This window comes from Anabrus simplex, chromosome 9, assembly GCF_040414725.1.
Source record: "Anabrus simplex isolate iqAnaSimp1 chromosome 9, ASM4041472v1, whole genome shotgun sequence".
Taxonomy (NCBI): domain Eukaryota; kingdom Metazoa; phylum Arthropoda; class Insecta; order Orthoptera; family Tettigoniidae; genus Anabrus; species Anabrus simplex.
The window spans coordinates 87686034-87704556 of record NC_090273.1 but is presented as its reverse complement, the minus strand read 5'-3'; the positions used below and the strand labels follow the sequence as shown (position 1 = coordinate 87704556).

General features: G+C 37.7%; 2 protein-coding genes across 11 annotated transcripts in view; one reads left to right on the top strand and one right to left on the bottom strand.

Annotated features, from left to right (window-relative positions):
- Window positions 1–11865, bottom strand: part of LOC136881017 (PIH1 domain-containing protein 1) — a 282859-nt gene extending 270994 nt beyond the window's left edge. Inside the window, exons 1-2 of the mRNA XM_067153607.2 lie at window positions 11675–11865; window positions 6058–6151 (exon numbers count right to left, since the gene is read on the bottom strand). Of these exons, the coding sequence (XP_067009708.2) occupies window positions 6058–6151; window positions 11675–11746 (166 nt within the window). The 5' untranslated portion in view covers window positions 11747–11865. The remainder of the gene's footprint in view (window positions 1–6057; window positions 6152–11674) is intronic.
- The window catches only part of MRP (Multidrug-Resistance like Protein 1), a 482909-nt gene that overhangs the window by 84444 nt on the left and 379942 nt on the right, over window positions 1–18523 (top strand). For 9 of the 10 annotated variants that reach the window (XM_067153606.2, XM_067153603.2, XM_067153605.2 and 6 more), the window contains exons 2-3: window positions 11808–11953; window positions 12266–12442. In XM_067153606.2, coding sequence (XP_067009707.2) covers window positions 11909–11953; window positions 12266–12442 — 222 coding nt within the window. In that variant the 5' untranslated portion in view covers window positions 11808–11908. Of the gene's footprint in view, window positions 1–11797; window positions 11954–12265; window positions 12443–18523 lie in introns of those variants that run through there. The other variant, XM_067153598.2, reaches the window with a different exon arrangement.

Here is an 18523-nt window from a genome sequence, read left to right as displayed (position 1 = left end):
ATCTTTATATTTCATAGATCCAGAGAAGGTATAAGACAGAGTACAGAGGGAAAAGTAGTTTGCTGTGCTGTGGGACTATGGAATCAAGGGTAGATTATTAAAAGCAATCAAAGGCATTTGGGCTGCAGTGAGAAGTTATGGTAAATGAGTTCTTGGTTCAAGGTAGTTACAGGGGCTAGACAAGGCTGTAACCTCTATTGATCATAGTTTACATGGATCATCTATTGAAAGGTATAAAGTGGTAGGGAGATATTCAGTTAGGTGGAAATGAACTAAGCAGTTTATCCTATGCCAAAGACTTGGTCTTAATGCCAGACTGTGCTGAAAGCCTGCAGTCTAATATCTTGGAACTTGAAAATAGGTGTAATAAGTATGATATGAAAATGAGCTTTTCCAAGAATAAAGTGATGTCGGTAGGTAAGAAACCTAAGAAAATCGACTGTACCGAGCGAGTTGGCCGTGCGGTTAGAGCACGCAGCTGTAAGCTTGCATTTGGGAGATAGAGGGTTCGACCCCATGGTCGGCAGCCCTGAAGATGATTTTCCACGGTTTCCCATTTTTAAACCAGACAAATGCTGGGGCTGTACCTTAATAACACCTATCTGTGTCAGTGCAAAAAAAAAAAGAATTGAATGTCCAGCTGGGAATACAAATCTAGAATAGGTAGATAATTTCAAGTATCAGAATGTGTATTTCCCAGGATGGTAGCATTGTTGTAAGCTGGAATGAATCAAGGAGCAGCAAAGCTAAAGCAGTGAGTTTGCAGTTGCGATCAACAGTAATTTAAAAGAAGGAAGTCAGCTCCCAGAAAAAATGTTTTCAGATCAACATTGCTTTACGGGAGTGAAAGCTGGGTGGACTCCAAACCAAACCCCATGGTGTAACTGCCCCGAGGGCCGTGGCCTACCAAGCGAGCGATGCTCAGCCCGAATGCCTGCAGATTACGAGGTCTCGTGTGGTCACCACAATGAATCCTCTCGGCCATTATTCTTGGCTTCTTAGATTGGGGCCACCACCTCACCATCAGATAGCTCCTCAATTGTAAGCACGTAGGCTGAGTGGACCTCGAACCAGCCCTCAGACCAAGGTCAAAATCCCCGACCTGGCCAGGAATCAAACCTGGGACCTCTGGGTAAGAGGCAGGAACGCTACCCCTACAGTGCGGGCCCGGCTTGGGAGGACTCAGGATATCTTATTCATAAGTTAGAAGTAACAGACATGAAAGTAGCAAGAATGATCACTGGTACAAACATGTGGGTATTCTGGATGAGGAGATACAGGCTAAGTTAGGAATGAATTTGACTAATGAAGCTGTACGCCTAAACTGGCTTTCAATTAAATTGAAATAACAAATAACGTAGTTCAACCTATTCAATACAAGTAAATAAGAAATGTAGTGTTACATTCCTATTTAATTATAAGCGGAAGCAGTACCAGTTTCAACCCTAATCTGGCTTTGGTGGTGGGATCATGTGAGGAAAATGGAGAAGGATAGGTTACTGAGGAAAATAATGGGGTCAGTCATTGTGGGAAAGAGAAATAGAGGGAGACCAAGAAGACAATGGTTTGACTCGGTTTCTAAGAATTTAAAAATAACAGGTAAAGAATTAAATGAGGTCACAGAACTAGGTACAAAGAAAAGGATTATGGTGGCGTTCAGTAAATTCATAAAGGCTTGCAGAGCGAATGCTTTACTTCATAACAGCCTATAATGAAGATGTATGTATGTATGTATGTAGTAGTTATGCTTAAAATGTTCCATTTCCATCACAATATTTAGGCAAATGGTACCTACCGAAAAATGGTCCGCTTCAGCATTCAGGAGTTTTCCATTTTAAAGTATTATTCAACATATTGTACCGTACACAGGGGTAGTTACCCTCTAGGACGATGCCTCCATTCCTGTATAAACATCCGACTAACTCAGGGTTGGGCAGAGATGTGGGTTGGTTGTCAATGGGCCAGGCTAAAAGTCGAAGTTCCTCACTTAAATATAAGTAAATGACAGGAAAATGGAGGTATAACTCGAATGAGAAACAATAATATGGGGTAGGATGAGTTTATTCACAAATATCCCCGAATCATAGGCTACTAACAGAAAATCAAGTAAATCAAATAATAAAAATGACATTAATAAAATCTCAAAATTAAAGAAAGAAATGGACATTAAGAACTTTAATTAACCAAAGAATTAAACATGAAATTAAATTTCGAGTACAACAATAAAAAACTTATTAACTTTTAGAAATGACCTTCTTCTGATTGTCCATTGTTCATTTTATATAATAATAGACGTACGCAAATACTGATACATATTTATTTCGAATGGAGTAACACATTTTTAAGTATTACATTGATATGAGTTGTTAATTTGTTTTGAGTCGTCGCAAGATTAAACATTAAAAGAAAAATTTTATATAAAAGAAAATTACAATACAAAGGAAATTAAGATGCAATGAAACATTATATGAATTATGAAAAATACTAGTGGTATTTCCCTACGCTATATTTACAATGAATAAAAATAAGCAAAGTATCACATCTATTTACATCGGATAAAGAGAAGGAAATCTTACGTACTACACTGACTCGACGTGAAACGCGGTTCACCAAAAGGATCTAGTGAGAACTAGATTGACCATCAATATTACTCAGCACTCGGGCTGTTCCCCATTAAACAACAAGACAACATATCCGAACAACATGAAATTTCATAAAACACCATCCAGTAAGAGAAAAACATATAATTATTCTTATAAAACATGTGGAAAGCAATGGGCAACATTGCCTTCTTCTGCTGCATTTGCAGCGATCATCCGTCATGTATTTCCTGCTGTGCTGTGAGCTAAAACGAAATGTTGGAACTCAACACTGTACTAAGGCTTGGTTTCTGTCCGCCAAGATTGTATCATGGAAATACCATCCCATTCACGCTGTCTATGTAAACATGGCCAATAAATAAGCTTGTGAGGCAAAATCATCTTTCTTCGGCTACACGGAAACTCACGTACAATCGTACTCCGTCTTAGCATGCTTTGACAATTTATTACACACATCAGACTCATTAGTCTGGAATCAATTTTCGTCAATTCTGATAATTAACATTCTCTCAGAAGACAATAGCAGGTACATATTCACTGCACATCATTCTTTCACTTTATCAGGCATACAATCAGCCTGCATAGTCACTTTATAACTCCGCATGCATTATGACCTCATATCTTTTACAAATCTCATCAGCCTTTTACATTATGAGACCAGGTTCGATTCCTGTACAATCATTGGGCAAAACAGTTTCCAACCTAAATTAGAAGATCCTATTCTTTCAACGTTGTTATGCAGCTCCTTACAGATCAGCTTCTGAAATACCATGCGTCATGCAATTTAACTGTTACTAACTCTCTAAATGATCAAAATTAAAATTGAATTTACACTCAACGTAGCAAGAGTTTAACTTGGAAATTGGATGAACTTGTCAATCTAATCCTCCTAGCACTAATATACAAGGAAAAATCAGAATAATACTAAGCTAAATTATCATGCATTAATTAACAACAAATAATCCTAACAACTCCTTCATTATCCCGTCTAACTAGTCGTAAATCCAGATAAAAATATAGAGATCATGCATTTCTCTCTTATCCATATCTACAACATTACAGAGGTGAAATAAACACATGCCGTCAGGCTTACTTTACGTTAAATAAAATCCCTACACTAAACTGCACTAGTATTTTAACATAACCCATATAACATTCCATAATAAAAACATGTGCCTTATCTTGGACGACTCTCGGGATACAGCGCACAAGTGGTTTGATGTTGAGGGGAGAGGAGGAGGGAAAGTCACACGACAGCAGCACTGTCGCTTTAGCCTGTGTTTACAAGGAGGTTTCAAGACTTTGAAAGGCTTAAGACCGATTTCCATTTATTCATCAGATCTTTCTTGCTTTTTGCTGAGAAAGTTTCCCCATTACTTCCAGTTTGAACTGATAAACTTGCAATGCAACACCTAGCTCAATGACAAATTTCTGTGATCCTGAAATGTACATGATTTTTATACAATGCTTCCTCAACAGCAATATCCTTGACTGCACAGGGTATGCTGTTCAAGTTCTTTCGATGTTCGGTTCCTTCCATGTATACAAGCAATTTCTTCTCCTTCCTGTTATGAAATTGACACAGTTCTGGCAATATGTGGGTTTAATGGACCTTAGCCTGAGCAACTCCATGTGGATGACTGTAATGTGAACCCTTATTCCATTTCATTTTGCAGTCCAAATATAAATAAACTAAGAAACAACCCATCACGGGCCAGTGTTCTTTGTTTTTCTCTAAAAAGAGTGAATACATGTGCTTGTACTCAAAACATTAATATAAAATACCTGGCAAAGTAACGAAAGTGCAAACTATCAAATTTCAGGAGAGCTGAAACAAGTTATGAGTGCTCATGTAAAATACATTTTTATGGTTGGTTTTATGTATAAGCCATACAGAATGAGCTGCAGATGCAAATCTTCACCAGAGGGTAGATCTTATATAAATAGTAAAATATGGCCCTTAACTGCAGACCTTCGATGTTCGGCCCCTTAAAACAACAAGCATCATCAGCATAACTGCAGATCCACTAGTTGCCAGAGGGGAGGGATATATTTTTTTTTATCATATCAAATCTGATTGCAAGGGCTGTGAACGTATATTATGTTTTGTCAGTTCAATTTCATCACAAGCACATCTTCCACTTACTGTCTACCGTAACTGGGAGTATACATTCATCTTTCTTACACACTTTCACTGAATAAAGCAGTGGTGGGGATACCTGGAGCGCCAGCAAGACATGTTCGTGCTTCTGTGGCCCACCAGTGAGCAAAAGACACAAGTCTTGGTCATCACTGATATACAGTAGACTTATGATGAGATACAGTAGACTTATGATGAGATATGAACTTTAGGTGGATGCAATTCTAGGACACGGGGTGTGGAGGGTGCGACTATGGGACAAGCACTGGCAGTCATGCGGTAGGATTGTTCAATGTAGTATTGGTTGGGTGTGGATGTTATAGTTTTCATATCCTCTGTGAGTATGGCGAGTAAACGTAAGAAAGTGATTGTTTCTGTGGAAGACAAGTAGAATGGGATAAAGAGACTGGACAAAGGGGAAACTCTCCAAAAAATGGCTTCAGATTATGGTGTTGGACGTGTTACAATGGGAGACTGGAAACATACGAGGGAATAAATTGAAAAGTGGTGCTCTACCAGGGCAACAAGCGATGCACTGAAAATTAGAAAATAATAATGAAAAATGTGAGTTCGAAAAAGTAAGTGAAGCACTATTTCTTTGGTTCACTAAAAACCAGGAAAAGGGCTTGTCAATATCTGGCCCCATTCTGCAAGAAATGGCGGTGTATATCCAGAAGGAGTTTAATAAAGGGATCCTAATTTTACTGCTAGTGCTGGGTGGCTTGATCGGTGGGAAAAACGGTATGGCATTGGGCAGCTTAATATCTGTGGAAAAAAACTGTCAGCTAAATCCGATGAGTTTGTGAAATTTAAAAGACAATTTCAAGAAATAATTCTTGCTGAAGGATTAACTGGTGATCAGATTTTAAACTGTGATGAGACTGGGCTGAATTTCAAGATGCTGACATCAAAACTCTTGCAGCCCAAGCCAAGACGTCTGCACCTGGCTACAGGCGTAGTAAGAAAAGAGTACTGCATCTACTGTACAATTGAATTAATAAGTCAATAAATATAGTCCCGTAAAACATAGTACATAATACAGTATAGCCTTCCTGTTTGTTTTAGTTCATTTTCAAAGTTATTCTATATTATCCGACATTTTTGGTGATCCGATGTACTCCAGGTCCCGTTTAAGTCGGATAATCCACACTCTACTGTACTGTGTTTATGGTTTTATTGATACTTATAGATTTCATATGTTCATACAGAAACTGGTGTATGTAATGAGTTGACCAACAGAAGGGAAATAAAAAGATTTAATTTGTCATATGCCAATTGCACACTTATGTCAAGTGACAAATATATGAATTAACTGACCTTGAGTTGGCTGCACCAACTTCCCAGGAACCTTGCCTTCCTCATATGCTTGGAGGAAAGGTAATAGACTCTCCAGATCTTCTTCCTTATTCTCCTGTAAATAGAAAATATAAATTAAATAAGTGGACTAAATAAAAAGAATTTATCACTTGGAGCATCCACACAGTAACTATCTACTGTATATAGCCTATGTGTATGGCTTTCACCATTCTAGAAAGAAGAATTAGAGAATATGTAGGAATGCAATTTCAAGAAGAACAGTTTTTTATTTATAACTGAAAGATCAATAGTGCAGTGCATATTCTTAATCAGACAAATTTATGGAATAACATTGTGAATGTTAGAAGAATTTCTGGAAAAGTCTGATACAGAAAACTACAAAAAAAAATTAATAATAATGATAAAAAGTAAACTTGTGTCCTCGTATTCCTTGAGATGGTGTAGTTCTTTCCAGGCACGCTCTAATGGAAGCATATACCAACCCTCTTGCCCATCGTAAATCGTAAAACTCTTGCAGTACAGGGAATAGAATCTGGTCCTCTGAGGACAACAGCTAACAGTGGTTCCCATTATACAATGAAGGTGCACAATAACAACTGCAGAACCAATATATTTTAAATGCTGAAGTTGTGTAATGATCGAAGTAACCATAAAGAGGATGGCTTGAAATTGAAACCAGATGATGATGATGATGATGATGATGAATAATGGCATATGGCCTCTGGAGAGGCCTTGCGCAGGTCTTTCAAACTGACCCCACATTCCATGTGCAAGTTCTAATTATATCAGAATCCACTAGCTTCTTTAACTGCAGTCATGGTTCCTGCAGTACCCTTCGTGCATTTCTCACACCTATAGGGGTTTTGACATACCCTAATATTTTTAATTACTCTTGAATGATTTGTCATGTCATAGTTGATTATGGAGCAAATTTTTATGACCACATGCCTTTGCCAAAAGGCCATTGTTAACCTGAATAACAGCTGCCCCTAACCTGGGGTACCTGATGGATTTCAGAAGTATTTCCTCCTCTGAGGGCCCATCACACTCCAAGAGGGCTCCTCTACCTCAAGCCATAGCCCTCTCAGGGCATCAGATTATTTCCCACCGCCCAATACTCGGTGCTGAGCTGCTGACTGCATGGTCCGCTCCATTACCTTAGCATGGTCACGTGGCCAGAGATTATGTTCATCTGAAATGACAATAATAATGGATCCAAGTTTCTGATGCTGAAATGGTTTGATTTTCTTTTCTCATGCCATGATACAGCATCTACATTTTACATCACAAAGAGGGAACAAGATGACAACATCTTGGTACACCTTTAGTTTGGTATGCACTGTTAGGTTTTATATTAATGAAAATCAGGTGTGAGACTCTTCTAAATGCCATATAGGAAGCATAGAGTCTATTCTCCTTATGCTATTTACGGTCACATAGCTTATACAAGATGCTTCCAAGGAAGGTAGCAGTTGATCAACAGTTGCTGCACCTTGAGAGGAAACGTAGTTCATGCAATATCATCATCATACCATATTTCAGTTATCCTATTAATAATGGAGTTTTTAGGAAAAAGTCGAGTAAGTCTAGCCTTGTTAAAGAGACCTCCATCAAAGAAATACCTAATGTCCATGCCCTGATTGCTGATTTCTCAAAGGGAATGGCAGTTAAGTACTGAGCAAAGAGCGAGGCGACAATTACACAGCTCAGTTTCAATCTATGTGTTATTGGAAATGCTTCAGAGACATCATATGAGCTCATGAAAATGAGCTTTCTAAGTGATGATGAGCAATGAATTATGAAGAAGGAGTAGGCATTGTTTGATGAGGTACAACAATTTTTCAGTATTGTCACCAAAACAGTCTTTATCCACACCCCCCACAAAACCAACATTTTCTTTATGTGACCCAGTGATAATCTTTCACATCTTGGCCCCTTCTTGTTCTACTGGATTATATGCCAGTAGGTTAGAAATGGTATTTTGGAAATCTTGAAGTTTAGAAGTGTCACACTTTCACCTGGATGGATTTCGGAGGTAACGGAATAGCTTTTGGTGGAAAGAAATACTGTGTCGGCAATAAGAAGTTTGTGATGTGTGCATTAATATTTCTTGCTGTCATCATACCAAGTGGCTGGGAATGGGAAGAGATTCTGTGTCAGCAATAAGAAGTTCGGGATGTGTACATCAGTAATATTTCACGCTGTCTTCATGATAAGGACATGCTCCAATACAACTCTTGGATAGCGGGTGCCAATTCTAGTCATGATGAATAGTAGACATCATCATCATCGATTCTCCACTCCAATAGGCCGGGTGTGGGAATGAGCAAGCTCCCTTACAATCCAAGGCTTGTTCTATTATTGTTGAAAGCAACAAAGTCATCAAAACTATATAGTGAATTCATATGAAGTCTTAAATTACTGATTTCTTTTCACCATATAAGGAAAAGACTTCGTTCAAGTGTGCAAGTGTGTATTACTTTATCACCTTTCACTTGATCAAAGAAGGAAGACTTAATTCAAGTATGTGTGTGTGCATACATTTACGTGTCGCCTCTGGTCAAAATACCAGTGGCACCCACCGTTCGAAAGTTTTATCTATGTCTTTTACTACACTGCTGGGTGATAAGGGGTATGCCGGGCTGAGTGGCTCAGACGGTTGAGGCAGTGGCCTTCTGACCCCAACTTGGCAGGTTCGATCCTGGCTCAGTCCGGTGGTATTTGAAGGTGCTCAAATACGTTAGTCTTGTGTTGGTAGTTTTACTGGCATGTAAAAGAACTCCTGCGGGACAAAATTCTGGCACCTCAGTGTCTCTGAAAGCCATAAAAGAGTAGTTAGTGGGACGTAAAGTAAATAACATTATTATTATTATTATTATTATTATTATTATTATTATTATTATTATGATGGGTATGATAACGTTTGGATTGTGGATGCATCCTATGTGGTCTTAGAGCAGTTTGATAGTCGTAGCAGAGTGTTCTTGACAGAGAGTTCATGGCAAGCAATTATAGTGAGAAACAGTAGTCCACTGGCGTTATAACTGCCAAGTTTTGTGCCTGTCTCAATTTTTGCTCAAGTGTGTGTATGCATATTTTATTAGTGTAAAAGTTGAGGAATTATTATCATCATCACTGAAGAAGGTAGTAGTAACCTAAGTGCCTTTATTAGTAGTGACATCACAACAGTCCCTTACATTTAATCACACAATATGATATCTACTTGGGTATTATACAGAGAAATGGGACTGGTTTTAAATCCATAGATGTGGATTTTTTTTTTGCTAAGACAGACATAGTTAACTAGGGTAAACACAATATCAAGAAATCAGTAATCTCTGATCTACATTTAGGGCTGTTGCCCAGGTGGCAGATTCCCCATTAATTGTTTACTTACTCTTTTCTTGAAAGATTTTGAAGAAGCTTGAATTCCAATTTCATCTTCATACTGGAAGATAAAAGCTCCACTTAAACTAATTTGTCTACTAATGTCATCCTTACTATTTATTCACTGACAGCTTGGAGCTTTGACAATCAGCTTATGTCCTTACTATTAAGTCTTCCCAGATAAAAGTTTGCAACATTTTCTTAACACTACTTTTTTCTCAGAAATCGCCAAGAACAAATCATGCTGCCTTCCTTCAGATCTTGTATCAAATAATCCTGGTATGGGTCTCATACACTGGAACCATACTCTAACTGGGTCGTACCAGAGACTTATATGCCCTCTCCTTCACATTCCTACTACAACCCCTAAATATTCTCATAACCATATGAAGAGATCTTTAACCATTATTTACAACCACATTAATGTAATTATCCCAATGAAGACTTTCCTTCTATTAACACCTTGGAACATACAGTAATCCCAGAGAGGTCCTTTAACCCCATGAAAAATCTACAGCCTGTTTCCAGTCATTTGACCGGGTCAGGAATTAATGAATGAAGCCCCCATCTAGAAGCGAGGTTAGGGATTGTGCTGGCTTCCGAAGCATGTTGCACTCCTCTGGGTCAGTAATTAATGACTGACAGATAAAATGAAGTATTGGAGTGCATTGCTGGTATGAAAGATGACAGGGAAAACTGGAATACCCAGAGAAAAATTTGTCCCGCCTTCGCTTTGTCCAGCACCAATCTCACATAGGGTGACTGGAATTTGAACCACAGAACCCAGCAGCGAGAGGCAGTCTGAGCCACGGACACTCTTCTTTCACCCCATCAACACAGTAATTAAAACTGAGAGGACTTTTCCTCTGGGTGAATCTTACAAGCCGACTTTTCATACCATTTACCATCCTACTATTGTCTTTTGTCCATCTCACAACAGTCGAGGTTTTTTTGCAGTTGCTAACAATCCTGTAACTTATTTACTGCTCTATTAGAGTAAAATATCATCTGCAAAAAGCCTTATCTTTGATTTCAGTTCTTTACTCACATCATTTATATACGTAGACCTATATAAGAAAACATTAAAGTTCCAAAAATACTACCTTGCTGGTACCCAACCCCTTCCCTCTTAATTATTATATTATCAAATATTGCTTCACGTACTCTAGTTTATACAAATTTAGCCTCCTATTCAATCATTCTTCTGTCTATAGTCCAATAACTCTCATTTTCGTCGCAGTCTCCCATGATCTACCGCTACCCTATCAAAAGCCTAGGACCCACATAGGTTGATGACCGACTATGGAGTATGGATAGCAGTACCGGTATTTAATTTAAGCACGAATTCGGCGTGCACTAGTTTTTAGTTGTACAGGGATAGTAAGTCGCTATTTTGCAGGCAAATGTAATCTTCGACAAAATCATGGAATAAACCATGGCCACTACACTAAAGTAAAGTCCGGCTATGAATAAACCCGATGTGAGAATGAGGTTATGTCACATTATACAGAGCAAAGAGGAGCATCCACCATCCATATAAAACCACATGGAAGTATGAATCCTTCACTGAATTGGCAAACTGATATTTATATTCAGTATTTGAAAGGCAATTTTTCAATTAATATAAATGGGCGCTTATCAGAAAATAATTTCCTAATAATTTACAAATCATGGAAGGTCTCAAATTTAAGCTGTGACAGATAGAAGTAACAATAATCAACCCCAAAGGTATCGACAAATCCCAAGAACCAACCAAGAGCGAATTATGAACAAAAAGACAAAAACATAACCTATAAATTAAGTCCTTGTATAAAAAATCTGCCGGCAGATTTAAAAATGGAGTAGCAGAGTATCGAAGATGATCGTAAACATAATTAGACTTCTCGCCCTCCTGGGAAATAATTCAGATTTTACGGATCATGAATGAAAACAAAGTTACAATTTTTGCTTTATATGATGGTTTATTGTGAGCAATTCCACTCGTATTACTGTATTTTATTTCATTACAGCAAGTGCGATATGTCACCTCGCAATTGAAAATTGAGTAAATTTTATAATCGAAGTTTAACATTAAAGTGGTTCCATCGTTCATCAGTTTCCTTCTAATTTGTAAACATGCTTTTCTTTAATTCCTTTAAAATGGGTATTATAATTTGACATTGTAAAAGCATGTAAGTCTAAAGTACTTGAGATAAGGATAGATCTGCAACGGAAGTGACATGCCACATACCTCTAACATCAGCTTGTTTTCCAGTATCGATTTATCCACATCTAATAGTACAGAATTTCTTTTCTCAGACATGTTTCTTTTTAAGAAGAACGATTTATACTGGACTAATCACTCGTTCGTTATTTCTTGTCAGGAGGAGCTGTGAGCGACTGTGCGGAAACAACTGCAGATATCAAGTGAAGTTTAGTTCGACGTTCTTCTCAAAAGGTAGCAGTGCAGTAGCGGGCACGCACAATGGCTTTTGAAGGGATGGACAAGTTTTGCGGTTCAAAATTTTGGGTAAGTTAAGTTGTGAATTGTACTACAATACGATGTGAAGTTTAGCTGTTCATTAGTCATATGGACGATCTCCAAATAGAAAGTGTTCCTAGCATGTTACAATTTATATATTCATAGATTATAATGTAAAGATCCCTAGAGTGGAGTGAACTCCAGCATGACCAAATGTCAAAATAACGAGGACGACTGTCTTGATGCAGCTTCAGCATTAAGCGAACGTTATGTCTACGGAATTAATGATGATAAATATATCAATGGAGGCATAGCTGTATAGGTTGTCATGTAAGTGACTTGAAACCATTCTTTTTTCAGGATCTCCAAGTAACATGGTATACAGAAGATCCAGATCTGACTCCTTGTTTCCAGAAGACAGTATTAGTATGGGTTCCTTGTGCGTTTTTATGGATATTTTCTTCACTAGAGACATACTACATTCTTCATAGCAAGTCTAGGAACATACCGTGGAATTGGCTCAATATTTCAAAACTAGTAAGTATTCAGTTTTGCTTTCATTTCTTGTAAATGCCTTAAGTGTTTCTAGACTTTGTGTGCACAACCCACAGCAATTTGCAATGCTTATGTTATACAATGTATTAGTGTATGTTTGAGTCATCAGTCCATAGACTGGTTTGATGCAGCTGTCCATGCAACCCTATCCTGTGCTAACCTTTTCATTTCTACTTAACTATTGCATCCTACATCTGCTCTAATCTGCTTGTCATATTCATTCCTTGGTCTACCCCTACCGTTCTTACCACCTACACTTCCTTCGAAAACCAACTGAACAAGTCCTGGGTGTCTTAAAATGTGTCCTATCATTCTATCTCTTCTTCTCGTCAGATTTAGCCAAATCAATCTCCTCTCACCAATTCGATTCAATATCTCTTCATTAGTGATTCGATCTATCCATCTCACCTTCAACATTCTTCTGTAACACCACATTTCAAAAGCTTCTATTCTCTTTCTTTCTGAGCTAGTTATCATCCATGTTTCACTTCCATACAATGCCACGCTCCACACGAAGTCTTCAAAAACATCTTTCTGATTCCGATATCAATGTTTGAAGTGAACAAATTTCTTTTCTTAAGAAAGCTCTTCCTTGCTTGTGCTAGTCTGCATTTTATGTCCTTACTTCTGCCATCGTTAGTTATTTTACTATCCAGGTAACAATATTCATCTACTTCCTTTAAGACTTCATTTCCTAATCTAATATTTCCTACATCACCTGCCTTCGTTCGACTGCACTCCATTACTTTTGTTTTGGACTTATTTATTTTCATTTTGTACTCCTTACCCAAGACTTCATCCATACCATTCAGCAACTTCTCGAGATCTTCTGCAATCTCAGATAAAATAACAATATAATCAACAAATCTCAAGGTTTTGATTTCCTCTCCTTGGACTGTGATTCCCTTTCCAAAGGGAATCGCAATGTATAAGAGGATATTAAAAACAAACGTTGGTACATTTCAATAATGTCGTGTATTAAAACTTATGCACTACATGCACTTCATATCTGTATTTTAAATGGCATCTAGTATGAATGCACAGGACTATTTGTTGATGAATAACAACAAAGTATTAAGTTCTTCCGACCTTTTCAGTCGTGAAAATACCAGCGTTTTGCCCCAGTATGGTAGCAGGCTCATCAGTTAGTTTAACTTAGGCCTATAGTCCGCGCACCTTTTAGTGATAGGTTGCCCACCCTAGTGCTGAATCGGTAGACCTCGGTTATTTTCGAGATTCGTATTTGCAACCTTTGAAACACAAACTATGAATCGCTTATGCGTCGCTGTGCGACATCTGGGGTACACTTTATGTATTCGTATTGTTGTTGTTTACCCAGCAAAGCCAAACTATAGAATTCTTACTGGGAACAAGATTTGCATCGAGAAATGTCATATAATGTGTGTGTGTGACACATTTGTTGGCTTAACATAATAAAAGTTTAGAAAATTCATATTGATCGATCATATTATCGATTCAATTCAGATTTCAATCAGTATTACTGGAACTGGCAGTGCTCCCTCCTTACTCCTCACCCCGGACAAAAATCTATCACTAAAAGGTGTGCAAACTATACCTTTCCAGATGCTGGCAGCTAGTACACTGTTGGGACACCACTGCAAGCCTTCTATGGAGGACAATGTCACGACAGTGCACTAGGGAAGATATGTACCTCCACTTGTCAAAATGTCTGCGTTTTGCTTTATATTTAAAAAAAATTCTCAGGGTAACCAGTACTTAATTTCACCTGTTGTGAACGCCGGTATTAAAGTATTCAAGTTCTTCAGGCCTTTTCAGTTGTGAAATTGCCTGCATTTCACCTGTTGTATTTCTCTTTGTTAGTAATGTGTCGTGTGGAAGTTGAAATTTCATCTCGACTTGTGTTGGAAATGCCTTCACACACTGTCTGTAACAAGAGTTGTTTCTTTAAAGTTCGCTCCAAAGTAGCTCACTTCAGAGACCTTAAATGAAATCGCAACTACAGAGGATGGAATTGTGAATTGGGATCCTTAATGACTATAAAGAGAAAGTTTACACAGTTTAAATACTTGAAATGATCTGCTGACTCTCGTCCAGCTCTATGGCTAAATGGTTAGTGTGCTGGCCTTTGGACCATGGGGTCCTGGGTTTGGAGATTTTAATTTTCATTAGTTAATTCCTATGGCCGGGCTGGGTGTTTGTACCGTCCTCAGCATTAGAATTCATCGTTGGTAGGGCCCATTCTCACAGACGCACAGGCCGCCTATATGGCATAAAATCGAAAGACCTGCACCAGGCCTCTCCGGAGGCTACGCACCATTATTATTATTATTATTATTATTATTATTATTATTATTATTATTATTATTATTATTATTATTATTATCTGCTGACTCTAGGAGTGTGACAGGCTTTGGCAGCCGGCACAATTCCTATCCTTGCCGCAAGTTGGGGGAGTCATTCATTCATTCCATTCCTGACCCGGTCGAATGACTGGAAACAGGCTGTGGATTTTCATTTTCATCTGCTGACTCTAATTGTATCTCCTACTTGACATTAATCTTCATTGGTTTCTTCCCAACTAACATTGGTGTAGTCTTGGATATCCTGATTTTTGTACACTGTACTTCTCCACAAACTTTAAAATGGAAGATTTCCACCTTGTCATACCCTTCAGAACAACAAGTCCTATATCTCTGGTAATTGAGTAGTATTACAGAATTTTCACACCTTAACTTGTTCATTAGTGAATGCCATTGTTAGCAGTGGCTGTTACTCGTTTCCAAGTGTACAATTTCTCCTGCTTACCGTCAATTTACATTCAATTCTGTTTGTGCTTGCATTTACGATGAATGAACACGCCAATTCTAACATGGAACACGTATGCGTCCACATACATTGAGCTTGATGGATGAGTGGGAGGATGGTCCTGCTTGTGCTGGTGCATGTGTTTCTGTTGTTATGTCTCTTCATGCCTGCAAAGGTTTTGCTGAAACAGTTCATGTAGAAATGATTTGGTGCCAAAGCAAACGATCTTTGGCATGCGTGTCTCGGGTTTGAAGGTTGATATTTTTGACCTACATGAATATGTATGCTGTCAACTCCATTAAAAATGAACCTCTAAGGACTCTTTATTTCACTCACTATATTCCAAGCTCAGTTCAACCGAATTGATCTTAAATGAGTACAACTAAAATTTCTCTGATATGAAGACAGTATTAACAGTTTTATTTATAACTCTCTTTCAATATTTAACTCCGCCCTGTTTCATAAAACTAACTAATAATATTACGGTACCTAATAATATTAGAACTCATAAAAATAATTATTAGTTAACCAAATTCTGTTTCATAAAGATTTACACAGACTAATAAAATATCTTCACTAATAATACTAGTTCATTAGTCAGCTGATATAAATGGAGGTTAGAATTGGTCTGTTGCATATGTTCTTGGTTTGAGTTTGTTCCTAGCAGTAGGCTAATGCTTGACTACAACCAACTATCAATCCACATGTTCAAAAGGCTCATTTGATATTTTCGTTATTTTGACTTTGATATATATGAAAATGGATAAAAGAAGTGAAAATAATGTGAGAAGAAAATTTCTTTGCAGAAAGTGATTGAGTTAAAGCGTCAACTATTCGCAGCCTCTTGCACACTATAACTCTCCTTGTTCCTTTTACTTTTTTATTTCATGTTCTCTTAAAAATCTCTGTTGAGATGGACTAGCAAAATCTTTGTTTACTACCCCCTGTTGGTGGGGGCGGTAAAATAAGTCACGGAATCCCCTGCCTATCGTAAACAGCGACTAAAAGGGGTCCCAGGGCTCTCAACTTAGGAGCGTGTGTTGGCGAACATGGGGCACTGAGATAAGTCCTGCCAATGCTTCAACTTACTTTTGCCAGGCTCATTTTCATCTACCCTTCCAACCTCCCTTGTTCAACTTGTTCTTTTCCGACCCTGACAGTATTAGGTTGCAAGCCCGAGAGAGTCTTTTCATTTTCACGCCCTTCGTGGCCCTTCTCTTTGTTTGGCCAATACTTTCATTTTTCAAAATGTCAGATCCTTTTCATTTTTCCATCTGATTAGTGTTATTATAGATACGTGGAGTGTCCGAGAAGAACTGCACTAGAGAAACACAATGATACTGTGTATCACTACCAACTGGTGGAGTGCAATGCGAAGCTGCTATTTTAAGGTTATGTTTCATTCCTTACAGTGGAACGTTCTATTACCTACCAATCCTATCAAGCAAATATTCAAAATTTATGTAATCTAACCTAAATCTCCCATTGTACCGGTATTCATATATTTGATACATGTCCGTACAGGCTGTTTTTGACGTAACATTTATTGAACGGTGAATACCTACACTCGTTCCTTATCAGTATTTGAATCAGAGTCGACCATTTCAGTGATCTTCATGATTCTATGCCAAAATATTAAAACACTGCTCACTTTGATTTCACTAATAATATGAATTCCGAGTCAAAATACACTCATGGAAATAATCCTAATAATACGAGTAACTTTTATTAGTCATGTCGTCTATGAAACAATTTACTAATATTATTAGGAATCTCTACTAATAATTTTGACTCATAAACTAATAACTAATATTATTAGCTAATAGTTTTATGAAACATAATACTAATATTATTAGTTAATATTATTGGTTTCTTACTAATATTAGTGAAAGATGTTTACCGAGCTCGATAGCTGCAGTCGCTTAAGTGCGGCCAGTATCCAGTATTTGGGAGATAGTAGGTTCGAACCCCACTGTCGGCAGCCCTGAAAATGTTTTTCCGTGGTTTCCCATTTTCACACCAGGCAAGTGCTGGGGCTGTGCCTTAATTAAGGCCACGGCCGCTTCATTCCCACTCCTAGCCCTTCCCTGTCCCATCGTCGCCATAAGACCTATCTGTGTCGGTGCGACGTAAAGCAACTAGCAAGTGAAAGATGTTTTATGAAACAGGGCCCTGAATGAACATTCTGGTGCTGTTTTGGAACCACATGGTGTTTTAAACCTTTTTATTTAGGGACTGATGACCCTTTAAAACAACAAGCACCATCATCATAATCTTTTTATTTTTAACCTTTCAAATTATCCATTATAATAACATTTAGTTCAGCGATGAGTTATGTGTATTTAGTTTCAATGCTTTGGTATTTGCAGATGATGTGGTGATTTGGGGAAAGGAGAAAAGGAAGTACAAAGAACACTGAACATTTGGAATGAAAGTAATGAAATCAATTCTGAAATTAATAACAGACTAAGTAAAGGTACAACATTTTATCATCAAGTCAGAGAACTTTTATGGGATGACAAAGTACCCAAGAGAACAAAATTAACATTATATAAACAGTATTTCATACCAATTGTAATATATGGACTAGAAAAGCTGGTAACTAATAAGAGACAAAATAGTAAAATCCAAGCAGTAGAAATGAATTTTTTAAGAACATTGGTTAAAAAGACAAGAAGAGATAGAATTCAAAATATTAAAATCAGAGAAGAGCTGCATAGAGAACCGTTAGTACAGATGATACAGAAAGCAAGACTGAGATAGTTCGGTCATGTAAAAAGAATGGGTAGCAAGAAGGGAATTGGAAAGAGAAGTTAAGGGAAAGGGACCAGTTGGAAGACCGAGAAGGAGGTGGATGGATCAGATTTGGAAGGACATTAGAGAAGCTGGATTGGATGTGGCAGAAGTAATGGAGCATGAAAAGTGGAAGGAGAGAAAGGAGTGGAGGAGGCTTGTTAACCACACATTGGCGACTGGAGAGGGACATTGATGAGGGTGATGATGATGATGATGATGATGATGATGTTTCAAGAGGACAATTTAAGTTTTTCATTATAATATTGTATTGTCTTGTTCATTTTGCTCCATTAATTTTATTCAGTGCTGTTACCTGAAGAAGAACCAATAAATGACTGAAACAGGCCTATAAAGTATCGATTAGGTCAATTTGCTGCAGGTGATAAATATCATTGTAGTTCCGTATTGAAGATTACTATACTTATAAGATTACTAATTAATTTATTACCTAACCCCCTATTCAATACATTTGGGTCTTAT